Genomic DNA, 16,892 nt, shown 5'->3' on the forward strand with positions numbered 1-16,892 from the left:
CCCTGAATGTCAAAGTCAATTTAGTGCATTTCACTTTGCTGAATAAATCAGAGGCGAAATCCTTGCTAAAAGTGAAAATTTGATTTGCTAAAAGGAGCTTAGGGCAACTATTAATCAATATATCCAGAGTGTCAAAGCTAAGGCCATGATAGGCATGCATTCATTTGGAGATTGGTTGAGGCAGATAAAGGAGGGGGGTGTAGTGCAATCACCAGCTTGTGTGTATGAGAGAGAGCATGGACTCACAGATGTGGGTGATTTGGGGAAAAGATAAGAGAAAGTGTTGACTTCAAAGGAGGGGGAAAACACCACCACAACAGTACATATAAGAAACTCTGGAGGCAAACAAGTATTTTACAAAGAATATGCAAGTCTCATTCTAACTATTGAACATTACTGAAAGATTTGAATGTTTTAACTTACAAATCCATCAATAACATTATTTTACACAATCAGATTTCTGATTGGCTGCGAGTCCTGGAAGACCTGCTCCTTGCCTTGAAGTGCATTTTTACCTGACCTGGGAGGGCAGGGCCCTGACTGACTCCATCTACAAAACCTGAGGCTGGGTTGGGGTATTGTTTGGGTATTGGTAGGGTTATTATTGCCCTATTTTAAAAAAATGTTCAAAATTGTTTTTAACTGCTTTTAAACTTGTGGGTTTCTAAATTTGGGGGTTTTGTTGTTTCTTTAAATCAAAGGATGTTAAATGTGCCTAGGAAGAGAGGATTGCAGTGGTTCTGAGCAAGGGGAAGTATGGGGTGGGGCAGGCTGGGTAAGGGGCACAGGCAGTTAGTGACTGTGCCATGTACCAAGCCCTCCTCCAATCTGGGGAACTGTGGTTGTCCTATCAGCCAGTCCTCTGGTCTGTGGATGCTGTTGCTGAATGCCAGGTCAGCTCTGAGTAAGACCTTCATCATACATGATCTGATTATGGATGAGAAGAGCAATCTGGTCTGTATCACTGAGAACTGGGTGGGTGAGCAGGGTGGAGTTGGTCTCACCCAGCTGTGCCCATTTGGGTACACGGTTCAGCATCAGGGCAGACTTTAAAGGTTGAAGAGGGGGGAGTGCTGTTGTCTATAGAAATTTTCTCTCTCTCCAGGCTTTCTGTCCAGTTGTGGGGAATCTAGAGTGTGTTTTCCTAGCATTGGGCAATCGGAACAGATTAGGGATTCTGCTGGTTTACTGCTGGCCTCAATACCCAGAAGTCCCCTTCTCTAAGCTGACAGAGCTAGTCTCAAAGGTGGTTTTGAGGACTTCCAGACTGATGATTCTGGGGGACTTCAACATCCATACTAATGAGTGTGGGGATCGGGAATGTAATACCCGTGCAAATCATTGCCTATACTTTGTTGCCTCCAGCAGAGCTTTTCCAGGTAGTGAGGAGCCTCTTGTATAGTTTGGCCTGAAGGAGGTGGTGGAACCAAAGTTAGCTTGCTGTGACTTGTTTGTAACGCAATTTTGAGGGTAAATGTTTGCATTCACCAGGATATTGACTCCACAATTAGAGCAGATGTATCTCAAGGGGTGTCCAGAGCACTGTCTAGTCCTGTTGTGTTGGATGGGTTTCAGTTAGGAATGCTTGAGGAGGTGGAAAGGGTGTTTGGATTGGTTAGGGTGGGTGACCACTTGTGCTGTGGACCCTTGCCCCTCTTGGCTGATAAAAACTAGCAGGGAGAGGATACCTGGTTGATTAATGTCTCCCTACATGAGGGGGTGGTCCTTGTTTGCTTGAAGAACCCACCCTCCCAGGATTCAGAAAATCTAACTAACTATCATCCAGTTGCCAATCTCCCCTTCTTGGACAAGGTTCTTGAGCAGGTGGTTGTGGACAAAATCCAGGTGCTCTTGGAGGAAACAGTTTTTCTAGATCCATTTCAGTCAGGGTTTAAGCCCGGTTTTGGCACAGAAACTGCTTTGGTCACCCTATATTATGATTCTGTCAGCAGAAAGAAAGGGGAAATGTGTCTCCTGTTAATTCTCCCTGACCACGGTATCATTCTGGAGTGGTTGTCCTAGTCAGGAGTGGGTGGCACCACTTTGTGGTGGCTCTGGTCCTCCTTGGATGGTCATTTCCAGAGGGTGATGGTGTGGGGAGTCTTCTTTGGCCTCTGGAGCCTTCAACCGGGAGGTTCGATTTTATCCCCTATGCTGTTTAACAGCTAAGTGGGGCCATCCATAATTTTGAAATATATTGTCAGCAATATGCTGATGACACACTGCTCGAATTCACCTCTATATCTGTAGATGTGGCAGTGGATGTGCTATACTATTATTTTGCTTCAGTAATGAGTGAGAGCCCACAAACTGAAGCTCAATCCAGATAAGACTGAGGCACTGTTAGTGAGTTGTACCCTAGACAGGGTGGATGGAAGGCTACTTGCTCTTGATGGGGTTGCACTCCCTCTGAAGGAGCAGGCATGTAGCTTGGGTGTACTTCAGGATTATTTGCTGTTGCTTGAGGCTCAGGTGGCCTCAGTGGTGCAGAGTGCCTTCCATCAACTTTGGCTGGTAGCCCAGCTGCACCTTTAGCTGGACAGGGATAGCCTAACTTCTGTCATCAATGCTCGGGTAATCTCTAGTTTAGATTACTACAACGTGTTATACATAGGAATGCATCTTAAGAAATTTCAGCTGGTGCAGAATTCAGCGGCTAGGTGTTCACCAAAGGAAGACGGTTTGAGTACATTACTTCAATCCTGGCCTGACTGCACTGGCTGCCAATTAGTTTTTTGGGCCCAAATCAAAGTGCTGGTTTTGACCTATAAAGCCTTAAATGGCTCAGAACTGCAATAGCTCAAAGACCACCTCTCCCGATATGAACTGATATAGACCCTGCAATCATCATCTGAGGCCTTTCTTTGTGTGCCTCCTCCACAAGAGGTCTGGTTGCCAAACGAGAACAGGCCTTTTCTGTAGTGACTCTCCATTTGTGGAATGCACTCCCCAGAGAGGCTCGCCTGACACCTTCATTACATATCTTTAAGCGCCAAGTGAAAACATTTCCCTATAACCAGGCCTTGGTTGATTAACATTCTACGGCCTTTTGAATGTTTGTGGGAGTAGGAGTTATTGGTTTATTTTTATTTTATTATGTATTTTGTGCTCTCATTTTGTATTTTTAGGTTGTGAACTGCCCTGTGATAGTTGGATGAAGGGCAGTATACAAATGTAGTAAATCATCATCATCCACTATATTCCAATTTCATTTTAAAAAATCAGAGCAGTGTTCAACAATTCTATCCACAACAAAAACCACATTAAAAACTAAAATCACAAATCAATCAGCTAACTATTACTGGAACGCCCCCCCCCCCAATTCCCTGCATAAGCATGGCAGAATAGAAAAATTTGCAGTGGTGCTCCCTATTCCACAGGACTGGGCTGAGACTAGTGAAGGTTCAGATTTGTGTTGACATCACATGAGCCTCACCAACAAGACTCCGACAAATTATCTTAGTGATTCACCTTGAGACATAAGGGTTCAGACAGGCCGTGAGGTGCGCTGGACCTAGTTGTTAAGGGCATTGTAAATTAATACAAATTAATCTGGCTCAATAGTAGATGCAGATGTCCTAACAATGCCGTTACATACTGTCAGCTATCTGCTACCACCCGCAGTCTGGAGCTTCCAAACCAGTCTCAAGGGCAGGTTCATTTAGAGCGTATTGCAGTAATCTAGCCACAAGGCTACCAGTGCATGGGCTACAATTGTATCCCTGTTCAGGGTATGGCTGCAGCTCGTTAAACAGATAAAGCTGGTAGAAGACGCTTGGGCCTCTAGTAACAAAAGTGTATCTAGGATAGGCTTACCAGTCGTCCCTGGTTCCCAGGGACAGCCCCCAAATTCACCAATCTTTCCCCAGACAAAATTCCTCCCCGGAATGTTCCTGGATTTTAATTAACTTCCCTTTATGCCTGTGGACTTCCGGCGAATAAACATGACTGTCTCTTTAAATTTTGCCGTTTTCTGCTGGCCTGTCAGGCTTGCGGCAGCGCAGCTATGGTGGGGTCTCAAGTAGGCGACCTTCCCTTTGTTAGGAGGATGCCTGTGTTTCTTGCTTTGCCGCCAGCCTCCCAGTCCCTGTTTCGCATTGGTGGAGTATGTATTCGTGGCCGCTTCTCTGCAGCAGGAGGGTAAGCCAAGACGGGTTCTCCATGGGCAGTGATTTAGGCATCACTTGCTGAGGTTGGAGCTCGGGCTCTGGCTCAGCCTCCGGGTGGTGTTTGGGCAGCTGCGGCAGCTGCTCAGCTTCGCCATTGTGCTCCTCGACTTGCAAGTGGCGGTTCAGCTTGTCGGCCAGCTTGCTGGTGGCCATCACAGCCGAGAGGTGAGCAGGAGATGAGCTGACACAGCCCGAGTGCGCCTCCTCTCACTTGCTCACTGCCGGCTCCTCCCCGGGCCTGCAGAAGACGCCCAGACAGGCGGGCAGGGCAGCAGCAGGACGAGGGGGGTTCTGCTAATGCTTATTCCCGAGTAAGCCTGTAGGGGATCTCAGTGCAAGGAGGGAGAGGGTGGGAAGCATGGTTAGCGCACCAAGAAAGGAAGGCCGCACAACAGAGGAGACTACAGAAGAGAAGATATTACTTCTTCTTTTTTTAAATAACCATTTTTCTCTCTCTCTTTTTTAAAAAAAATATCTATATATACCACACACACACACACACACACAGAGAGAGAGAGAGAGAGAGAGAGAGAGAGAGAGAGAGAGAGAGATCTATCAATCATCTTCTGTATCTGTGTGTTGGTTTATTTGTTGGTTGGTTTGTTTAAAGTGTCCCCGGATTCATTGAAAAAAATCTGGTCACCTTAATCTAGGAATACCCCCAAACTACGTAGCTGCTCCGTCAGAGGGAGTGTGACTCCATCCAGAACAACTTGGCTATTTTCTAGCCATGGTAACAACCAAACCAAAGAGCCTCCATCTTCCCTGCCTAGTGAGATCAAGCAGGTGCCTTCAATGCATTCTTTTTGGCACCTGCTAAAAACATTCTTGTTAAGCAAGCCTACCCAGATGCTTAGAAAGTTGATGTGAATTTTAACCTGTTTTAGTATTTTAACTTTTTGTATGTTTTAAACTATTGTTGTGAATCTTTTCTTGATAATTTTCTTGTTTCATCTTTTTGTGAACCGCTTTGAGGTTTGTTTGTTTTTACAATCAAGTGGCGTAAGAATTTTATGAAATAACAACAACATTTAAATACAGCTTATTGGCCCTCATCTAATCCACCACCGTGTTCACATCAGCAAACGGATGAAAACTTCCTCCCAAAGTTCTAAGGACCACTCCCAACTACAATCTTATTTTCTCCCTGATGCTTTTTCCAGGCGACCCTCTAGAACTTCTCTTTTGTGGGGTCACAAGCATACAAATATGCTCTTTCAAGATAGCTTACCTGCTTCCTTGCAGGTACACAAATGAAACTCACTGTACCTAGTATGTCAGATTTTAAGATATGCAATGCAAATTTCCACATCTTTAAAATGCCACAATACTTTGTACAACTTATTTTTCAACTTTATGTCTCAAAAGTGGTTGCTGTCTTTCAATTAATTATAAGTCTCTCTATATATATCTAGTACCTCTTTGGGCAACCTAAATGTACCAGCAGGCAATGCTAGACAAGTAATAATTGCATAATAGGTAAATCTGAAAGCACTTGATGGCAATTGGTTTTATTTTACAACATAAAAAGGTGGGTTTTTTGTTTTGTTTTTTGGAAGAATAATCCAGATTCAATGTTTTTGTACAAATTAAAATTAATTTTAAGTATAAAACATTGCAAGGACTTTGGTCTAACTTGATGAGTTTTGTGTCTGCAAAAATGACAGAGAACATTTTGTCTCTTAAGCTTCCTGTTATGCACATTTAAAGAGCTTAATGTTTCCTGCTTCCACTTAGTAAAAGGAGAGCATTGCGCATTTTTGCAGAATGCCAATGAGACAGTTGCATTACAGAAACAATGCCTAAGTGACTTTGAAAATGTGGTCAGACATCAGCAGAATCTCATCTCATGGAAAAAAATGGGCTTTATACTTTTAAGATGTCGGAAAGCAAAACTTACCATGTTCAAAATGCAACACACAATAAAACTAACATACGCTTTCAGTATCTAAGTTAGGCTCTACAAAAAAAATTCCTTCCAGTAGCACCTTAAAGACCAACTAAGTTAGTTCTTGGTATGAGCTTTCGTGTGCATGCACACTTCTTCAGATAAGTTAGGCTCTGTACATCTTACTCACAGATTTATCTACTAATGTAAGCATTGTCTCATTGGAAACAACACAGCCTTCCTAAATACCTGTAGTATTTTACTAACAAAGTTACAGTACATAGGAATATTTTAATCTGACACAAAGAACAACAATAGATCTGACTGCTAGGCTGATAATCTTCTTATCACAACCTGTGAAACCTAGCTCTAATATTTGACAGTGTGAGCTTCCATTACTCGGCAACCCATTCTATAAAGGCCAACAATGGAGAAAGAATGAAGTGGAGTGTGGAAGAACCTCCATATCTACATAAAAGAGATTAGAGGCGACAGCGTTCCATTTTACAGCTCAATCATATTGTGTTAGCATGCGCTTATCCGAGCGCGGATGAAATTGAAAGAGAAATAAAAAAGAGTCAGGCAGATAGGAACCAGAAAAGCGAGGCATGAGCAATTTCCAAGGATATAAAAGGATGCTAATGGTGGGGCCCTGTCATTCTTAAAAAGGGCTATTAGGGCACCATCATCTGTTCTTGTGCCTTTACGCTCCTGTAACTAAAGTCAAGAATTTCCTAATACCATTGTGATCATTTTCTTCTACAGATAAGATGCGGTCATGTTTCACAACAACACTTTTCATTTGTTTGATTTATTAATGCAAGTAGACTAATTCTATTTACTGATAAAGCCTTTCAATCCATATATAAAGGTGTGTGTGTGTTTCCTTTCTGGAAAAGGTATGTTTCTGCTCAGTTCTGTATCTTTTTGTTCACTAGAAAAAAGCTAGAGCAGCATGGTAGTATCAATGGAATTTAAGTGGGCACCAAAAAAATGATAATCATTCAAGGGATTGATGCAAAATTTTAAGAAATTACTCCAAAATTAAGAAATGAGAGGAAATGGTGACAGAATACAGAATAAAGAATAAAGCAGTGTTTCTTCTAATTTTTTTTAAAAAAATCAAATTTTCTTGATTAGCTGTAAAATTAAATTTATCTGCATGAGAAAATTGATCAATTTTTAGATAAAACAACAAACTGAATATGCTTCTTATATGCTTTGGACATTTACTGGTTCCAAATTATGCTCAGAAAATCTCCTTAGGTTGCAATCCTATACCCATTTATCTGGTTGTCAGCTCCACCGAACTCAATGGGACTCACTTTTGAATAGACATGTATAGAACCATGTGTTAAAAATTCTATACCTTTAGAAACTAAGTTTAAGGAACTATAGGAGAGCAATGATTGCAAAGTCAAACATGATGACTGCCATTAACATAAATTGCTCTAGCAGTACTGTCCTCTTCTACTTTTCAGTACCAATACATACATAGAAAGGGAAAATGGAAAGCTGTCATTAAAGCATTAAAGGAGGTGAAGATGCACACATTTGGCAAAGTTATCCTTTTCCTGAATAATAAGATGGTTGGAACTAATTTTATTTTATTTGTAATAACCTGGAGAATTATTCTGAAGTGATCACGTCTACATTTGCTTAAATGACTCCATAATGGACATTAAGATAAATAAATAATAACTATACTATGTTTTTTAAAAATATTATCTATATTTATTTTATTAATTTAGAAAATATGTATCCTGCCTCTTGGTTACAAGATCTCCCACAATGGCAATGTATGCAATGCAATGTATGCAATAAAAATATGCTGGTACCCAAAGTTTCAATAAAATACATAAATAAAGTTAAAATGTAGATACTCAAATTCTACATCATTAAAAATTGAAGTTGAGAGCACCGGTTTTTGCATCTTGCCCTTATGCATTCAGTATTTTGGTGACTTACGTCCAACCAATAAGTGAAAATTTTAACAAACTTTGCATTCAAAAAGGGCTATCAGAAGGTTCTGTACTCAATTCAGTCTCTTATCTCCTTCTAGCCAAGTGAACACCAGTATGTATATTTAGCTAATAGGTTTAATATACCACCATAAGCCGGGTTTTGAATTTGCCTCTGACCATGGGCCTGCTGTTGAAGTATTCCTCAATAGCTCACAATTGGTTCAGATTCCTGGTCTGTAATTTAAAATGCCAGTCTTTAAGCATCCAACAGCTTTCGCTGCTAACTGCAGGCACTGAACCATTGTTTTCTCTCCCTCTAGATTGCCTGGTTTCTTCCATACCCACAAGCAAACCTATGTCATGTATTCACAACACAAATCAAACTGATAAAATATATTTGGCAATCACCATGATGCGTTATTGACCGACTTCTAGGGCAAATGCCCCCATATTGGTAAGACTGATGTAGGCATTGTCCAGAGATGAAACTCAAACTCACCTATTTAACTAGCTTTGACTTAATCTGGGGTGCTTTATTAGCAACCAGTGTAAGACAAAGTAGCTAGTATAATACAGAGTGATGTTTAAATTAGTTTACAATTTGCTTGGGCTCATCTAGACCTGCTCTGAACAAAGCCATTCAGAAATGTCAGCTGTGTTCCTAACCACTGTAACAAATTGTTGCCTGAACGCTGCACACCTAATGACTTCAAATTAGCTTCACTGCGATATTGCCTGACAGTTCGTTACGACTGTTAGTAACATAGCTGGCGTATCATGACCAATAAATTGGTTTCAGTGTGGGCTGGGAAAGGGACTTCCATCAATTTGATTAAAGAAATTACTGTAGCATTCAAAGCATAAAGACAAACTAGTTTAAGGAGACAGAAATAAGTTAACTGTACCAGAAAAACATTGCTCATGATTCAAAAGCTCGTTTATAAGCCATTTGTGATGCAAACTCTGAACAACTAAATTTCTTCTGTGAAGAAAATGCGGAGCGCTTCAGAACGTGTGTTACTGTCCTCCTTTCTAAGCAAATTATGATTTAGATGTGTATTGATAGTTGTTTATTATTTGGTTTTGAGAAGTAATTAGAATCATTCAGGATTGTGCCTTGCATTGTTCAAATTCACTGGAAGAGACAGTGCCTGATCCAAAGTGTTAAGCTAGCATTAAGGAGAGCAGTAAAAAAAAAAGTCTCAGAAGCCATTTTATGTTCTTTGTCAAATCCTCTTGAAATCTTCACAACTCATGTGGCTACTCTGAAACAGTTAGGCCTATCCACACACTGGAGGGGAGTGGAGGGAAGCATCTGTGCACATATTCTTAGCAAAGTGAGTAACAATGCCAAATAAGCAGGCACTGTGCGTATTTCTCGTCTGAATGCCCAATCCAACAGCCTGTGGAGAATAGCTTTCAGTTCCTCAAACCAAGGAGCTGATCATGGTGTCACAAATCATCTCCTAGGTTGCTACAGAGATTACAGAAGGAGGAGGAGGACCATGTGTGCCACCTTGAGCTCCTTGGCCAAAAAGGTGGGATATGAACACAATAAATAAATAAATTGCTGTTTCACTCCTGGTAGCAAGATGTATTGGGCCAACCCTGAAGACAAGGAAGGTTGTTAAAGGAGGAAGTGCTAAATATTTATTTGAAAAAATCAAAGCACTGGTTGCAGATCATACTGGTCATGTAATCTAGAACTGTTATGTTGTCTGCAGACATTAAAGTACACCTGTACTCATGGTTCATGGCTGCCTACAGTGTCAGCTGCTTTAGGACACAGGTGTGCCAACACAAATTCAAACCAAGTGAAATGGGGTAGGTGTGGGAAGGTGCGCGTGTGGTGGAAGGCACAATTTCACTGAACCCAAAGAAAGCTTGTTTGATATGTAGAGACTCCTTCCAAAATGTTATTTCCAGTTACTGTTGCCTGAGGCAAGACGTATAAGCAAAAGACAAAATTCTCTTGTTTATTTTCTGTGGAATGTGGGCAGCATGTGGAAATATTAAACCAACACAGTTTTCACACAAGTGCTTTATGACCATTAAGACTCCTTTGGATGTGCATGTCACAAAGGACTTTAACCTACATGCTTTGCTAAGGTAGAACCAGAAGAAATAAAACCCTGCCTGCAGGGGTGCAATTCACAGGGACCAAGGTGGGCCCAGAATATAATGCTAGTTTAAAGGAAAAGCGGCATAACTAGTCATTATTACCTTGTGGTCTCCGCATTTAATGTCCTACATGTATTATTTTCTTATTTAACCTTTTATGTAATGGTTTTTAACAGACAGAAATCTCATAAGATATACTTGTTTATAGATTCTGTACCTGGAATATGTTTAGCCCATCCAATGATGACCACCAGCTCTCTGTCTGCCAGGTCGCAAAGAGTGGTGAGGGCCTTGATGTCACTGTCTGGCACAGTGGGGTCGGGCATGGCATAGATCTTCTCTGGTTCAGCCACCAGCAAATGAGAGACAATCTTGTTATCTGTGAATATAGATCAGAACATATGTTAATACTAATCACTGTATTTTCCATGACTCTACTTAAGAATCTAGTTCAGCTACCTGCAACACAGGAATCTTTCACCCAACATGAAGCTCGAACCCACAACCCTGAGATTATGAGTCTCATGCTCTACCAACTGAGCTATCCACAAATATTAAGTTTTGGCCTGTATAACATTTGCTATGTCACTGCTAGTCTGGGGATATAGCCCCTATCTACCAGAATTGGTGGGAATGTTATTTACTTCAATGGGATCAGGTGTGAACATATAAATCTATATATACCACTCATGAGACCCAGTGTGAGGTTGTGAAGTATAGGATGGGAGAAACCAAGGTTCAAATTGTCACTTAGTGGAGTTCAAGTGTTTTCAGAAACGGCATTCAATGGCTATAAAATCTGAGGAAATTCATTCTAAGATTTTTCTTTAAATGTTCTATTGCATACCGTAATTTATCCAGGAGTTCTTATCTATTTCTGTCTCTTAGACTGAAAGTTGATGTGGGACAGAGGCTGGAACAGAGATTGTTTAAACTGTTTGACCATTCTAGTTAATGTAGATTATGTATTCAAATCACAGAGGAGGGAAATTCAAAAGCTGATCTGGTATTACAGTACTTAGCAACAGGCCTAGAGTCATATGCTCATTGTTTCATAAGAACTACTAAAGCTACACCAACAAACAAACAAAATCCCCCCAACATTCTACTATTCTCAGACTAATTAATGGGTATTATTTATCTCATCTAAAGGTGACAGATAGCAGTTTTAGTATTTCTTGATAAACAGTTTTCAGTGATGATGTCAAACTGTTTGCTGCAGTGCGCGCGCGCGCACACACACACACACTCACACTCCTCCATTAATTCACTGTTTTATTACCCATGGTTGCTTCCTATAACAAAATTACCAAAACAAACAAGTAAATATTTTCACAACTTTTCTTAAATATTTCTTTTCTTAAAGTCCAAGGTTTGTCTAGTATTAGTAATAAAATGTATGCAGACAGAGGAGATGCGAGTTGCTTGGATTTTGAAATCTAGTAACTATTTTAACAAATTTGTTGAAGTGCCAAAGACTCACCAAGTTAATTATTTAAAAAAAGCATGGATGAGAGCAGTATATTTAGGGATGGGGTGGTAGAAAATGAAATATTTTCTATTTTTCCCTTAAACATTTCCCTTTGTGCAGTGATTCAGGATGCTGTACAGTTTAATTTAAGGTTCACAGAGTTTTCATACCCATTGTTCTGACAACATGACAAGACCTGTAGGCAGACCACTGGGTTGTGGTGAAAAGAAAGGAAATAATAATAAAAAAATGTGTGTTGTGAACATTTCCTAATCTCTATTATTTCGCTATGGGGGGAAAGCATTGAAAGTACAAATCCAGGGGCATTCTGAATGTGCTCAGGAAGCCTCATCAGTTAGAATAGCCACAAGCATGGTTCCTAGGTAAATCTTATTTAACGTTTCCCTAATTAGAATCAATAAAACCCAATTTTCATTCCACTGCCTTTGTTGTGCTCAGACTATCTGTCAGAACCCAGAAAATCTCCCTGGCTACTTCTTTAGTCAAAGTGATTTCACTGTTTCACTCTTGACACTTGCTGGGATGGATGCAAAAGAACCAAAAAGAAGTTATGCTATATGTGTTTCTTACAGGATGAACTAAGAAAAATGATCAGGGAGCCATTCAATAAATATCTAAATAAAGGATTGCATGTGAGGACCGGATACTAGTTTATCTTGAGCAATAGAATCCACTAAAATGTGTTTCATTAAATTCTTGCATGTTGTGTAATATCTCAATGATTTTGGCTAGGCACAGGGAAGACAATTCACTGAAAAGTTATACTACATAGTTCCCTTTGAAATGAATGGGAGCTGTGAAAGAGCAGAGTAGTATTCTTGTACAGTGCCTGTTCATTTTAATGGGGCATTCCCAAGATGGCTTACTGGTGGATTGCACCCTTCCAATTCCTCACATTTTCAGCCGGGACACATTAACCTATGTCTGTGATAAAAAGGCTTAATTGTGAGTGCATGTGCCGAGCTGTCAGCAATTGAACTCAATGGCACAATATAAAACAAATGAAAAGCTGGCAATCTGTGCATCCAGAAAATCTAAACCTCTAATGAAATTAAGCATTAGAGTTTATTGAATTTTATTGTATTATCAGAAAGTTTTTATTATAATGCGCAAAATCTGCTTAATGCAACCCTAGATTGTATTTACAGAGTGGTGGAACAGCTTATCCAGACTGTGTGGAAGATGCCAGATTGGACAATTGAAGGTATAATCAGCATAATGTTTTTTGGAAAGGCAAAAGGAAACGATGCCATATGTTCACTTAAGCTTTAATTTTATGTAAAACTGGTTTCTTTTCCCTTTGACATAGCTAAAATGCCCTTTTGCTTACAGTTCAAACTCTGTTTATTTGCTTTCCAGGTCTCCATATGCTCATGCGTAATGCACACAGTAGTGTCCCCTACTGGGGAATGGGAGGTGAAAAACAACATACTGCTTTTTTTTTATACACAAGCAGGTAAGTGCCATCAGGGTAATCCTTGGAGCCTTTTATTACTCTTGTCCAAAGTGAAGGCTCTTGTAGCCTGGAGGCTTCTGCCACTGCTTAGACACCAAAACAGCTATTTTGAAAGTGACATACAAAAGAATTCACAAGTGCTGTTAGCTGCTAATTCTTGTTTTTGTAGACTACCCAACTTGTTTCTTCAAGAATTAGCAGCTTCTGCATGATTTGTACAAATGGCTTGATAAGCCTTTAGCTTATCAAACTGTATCTTGTTCTTTCTTCTAATATCAGCTGCATATGAGAACATTAACACCCTCCCTATGCATGTTGTAGGTGTAGCACTTTCCTGCTTTAATCTAATACTAGCTAGTAGTGTGTCAGCCTTCTATTGCTATAAATTAATGAGGCTCCTAATGTATTTTCATTGGGAGGTTGAGCAGTCAAACTCATTTAGTTAGTGAAAACTGCAAAAATCACTTTCTTGTAAAATCTGAGACTAGAAGCTTCAATGAACTAATGATCACAGCATGAGCTGTTTTATGTACCACTGAAAATAAAGATCACCTGTAAATGTAAAATTTGCACTGCATAAATTGTGCATTAGCAAGCTCTCACCCTTAAAAGAGTCTTTTCTTGACTCTTCAGAGAAAGGATACGGATGATATGAATAGTTTACAAAATCATCATTGATAAGGAACATAATGCATATGATTCGTTTTGGATGCTTCTTGCTTTACTGGGATGCAACCTCATGTATACGTACCAAGGAAAAAACCACCAACTGATTTACTTACATGGCTTTTTGGCTGGCTGAACTAGCTGAGGATTCAGGTATGGGCTATTTTCTGCATCTATTCTGCGCTTGTACTTCTGACGACCTCCACGTACTCTGTCTAGGCGCACTCCTGAAGGTGAGACAAAAAAAGAAAGGTGTATTTAAAACATTTGGAAGAAAATATCTTATGGAATGATGAAACTTTCCAATAAAACAGTAAAAGTTCAAGATTGTTTGAAATTGAAAGAAGTGAAAGAAATGGGCACAGCATAAAATTCAACAACTTCAGCTTTACACAAATTCAAAAGTATTAGGAAATATTCCTGCTATTTCTGGTATTGAGGCATAAGTGCTTACATTTATACAGGTAAAACAGCACTACCCATATCAAATCAGTATGCTGGGGAAGCCCCGGTATTTCTAGAAGTACAAAAATCTGGAAATGGGGTGCTAAGAAAGAGAGGACTTGATGCAGAATGTGTGCACTCAGTGATCATAAAATGCTGGCTAGAATGGTGTGTCACAGAAAGCCAGGTGGAAGCAGGAATGGAACGATGTGTCCCGCAGGAGTGCATGGCTAATTTTTTAGAACACTAAGCAACAAACACTTCACACTGCAACATTTTGTTGCAAGCCCCACTTATATTCATAGGACCATTCTTACCATGAAATCAGCAACAAAATCAGTGCAATACAGCAAAACAAAACAATCACAATAAAACCAGCAATGAAGCAGCAGTTAAAATTAACAGGCAGAACTTTAAAGCCTGTAAGCATTTTTAAAAATATTTAGCCGACACCAAAAAGATAACAGAGTGGGTGCCAGGCAAGCCTCCCTAGTTAGGAAGCCCAATAACCAGGGTGACATCACTGAAAATGTTCTCTTCCTCTCTTCAGGTCAGATGTTGGACACCTAAAGGACAGCCTTCACCAATGATCTCAGCACATGGGCTGGGGGTAGGGGATATCTTGGTGTATGGAGTATTAAGGGAGGAGCAGTACCTCTTTTGGAAGACATGTTGTGCTCCCTTTTGGGAATTTTCCATTCCGCCTTTAGTTACAGACATGGAACTGTCACATGTCACATGTCACATGTCTGTTTACATTCCAGAACTTCCGCAGTGTTCTTTTGCTTTTGCTTTTCTCTCTCTCAGAAGAGATGGAAAAGAGAGACATGTTTCTTTGTCCTGATTTATGTTTAATAAATCCGTAGTTTGTTAGTATGTCTCCACAAGCCTCAAGCCTCTTTCATTGCGCAGTTTGCTCTGCTAAGTAAAGTGTGCCCATGTCAGCAGACTTGGGTCACTGATTTATGTTGCACCAGAGGTCGAGGGATCTTCACAGCGTGACGGCTGAAAGGAGACGATCTGGGTAGTTCATTCACCCTGGTCCCCACAATGCACTCAGCCCTCACCTGTAGCACCTAGAAGCTATCAGCATATGACAGTGGCCACATCCCAGGAAACAGCTTTGACTGGCCGACTAAACAAGGTGAGAGTACCCAATGGCTCTTACACCCTTGGTGAATTAGGGACTTGCCTATCCCCTGCATGCAAAGACAGGCTCCAGCAGATTGAGCAGATGAGACTAATAGTGAGTCCAATGGCCAGGAAGGCTTTTTTCTGCAGGTGCTATTGAGGAAATGAGGGGCAGATGGTGCTCATTAACCAGTGAAGATAGCTCATCTAGGAGAAAGAAAAGTCTGAACTTAAACCTTTTCTGCCTTGTGGCTATACTCATTTCTGAAAAAGGACCAACAGTCAGGAAAACTGCACTGCTGAAAACCTTGTCTTGAGAGAGCTTTACAGACTGCAGCAAGCAGATGAAGCAATGGGCAGAACACTAGCAAGAGCTGTACTTCCTGGAAAACATGGTCTCCAACACAGCAATTGACAGCATCCAGACTCTGCCTGTCTTGGAAGAACTGGGTATTCCTCCCTCCCTTGATGAGCTGAAAAATGCCATCATCTTTCAGGCATGTGGTTAAGCCCCAGGACAGGACAGAATCCCAACAGTACTGAAAGCTTGCCTCAATTCCTCCCTCATGACACACGTCTACGGCCTTCTCTTGCAGTGTTGGGAAAAAGGATCCATGCCAGAAGATATGCACAACCTCAGCATTTGGAGCCTCTATAAGGACATAGGTGACTGTGATTATTCTAACAACTACCATGGGATCACCATGCTTAGTACTGCACCTTGTTGTTCTCACAGACTGCAGTCACTTGCTGACAGGGTCTATCCTGGGTCGCAATGTGGTTTTAGAGCTCAGAGGTCAACAGTCGACATGATTTTCTCACTACGCCAACTGCAGGAGAAATGCCAAGAGCAGAGACACTCCTTGTAGATTGCCTTCATAGACCTGGTGAAGGCCTTTGACCTCATCAGCCAAAAAGGACTCTTCACACTGTTCCACAAGATGGAATGCCCATCACAACATGATCATGTCCTCCCATGAGGACATGCACACCACTGCCCAGGAAGATGGGTCTCCTCAGACGCCTTCCATACAAAAAGCAGCGTGAAGCAGCAATGTGTTCTTGCTCAAACTCTCGTTGGCCTATTTTAATCCCTGTTGCTCTCGCATGCCTTCAGTTCAACTGAAGACGGTATGTACATCCATGCAAGGAGTGATGGGGGTCTGTTCACCCTGGCATGTCTCCATGCCAATACAAAAGTGTGGTGGGTTCTTATCCATGAGCTGTTGTTTGCAGATAACACAGCCTTGACAGCACACTCTGAGGAAGCTCTACAGAGACTCATCAAATGTTTTGCCCAATCCTCCATGGAGTTCGGCCTCACCATCAGCCTGATGAAGACCAATATCCATAGCTGTCAACGTTTCCCTTTTTTTAAGGGAAATTCCCTTATTCTGAATAGGATCCCTCACAAGAAAAGGGAAAAGTTGACAGCTATGCCAATATCCTGGGTCAGGATGTCAATAGCATTCCATGCATAAGCACTGATGACCACTCACTTGAGGTGGTAGACAATTTTGTCTATCCAGGCTCTATCATAACTAGCAAATTTTCCATTGAC

At 40.9% G+C, this 16,892-nt stretch overlaps 1 protein-coding gene across 18 annotated transcripts in view; it reads right to left on the minus strand.

The window, feature by feature from the left end:
- Positions 1 to 16,892, minus strand: part of ESRRG (estrogen related receptor gamma) — a 496,182-nt gene that overhangs the window by 54,473 nt on the left and 424,817 nt on the right. For all 18 annotated transcript variants that reach the window (XM_079968778.1, XM_079968788.1, XM_079968783.1 and 15 more), the window contains 2 exons: positions 13,873 to 13,983; positions 10,360 to 10,521 (listed from right to left, as the gene is read on the minus strand). In XM_079968778.1, coding sequence (XP_079824904.1) covers positions 10,360 to 10,521; positions 13,873 to 13,983 — 273 coding nt within the window. The remainder of the gene's footprint in view (positions 1 to 10,359; positions 10,522 to 13,872; positions 13,984 to 16,892) is intronic.

Source organism: Podarcis cretensis (genome assembly GCF_951804945.1).
Source record: "Podarcis cretensis genome assembly, chromosome: 3".
Classification (NCBI taxonomy): Eukaryota; Metazoa; Chordata; class Lepidosauria; order Squamata; family Lacertidae; genus Podarcis; species Podarcis cretensis.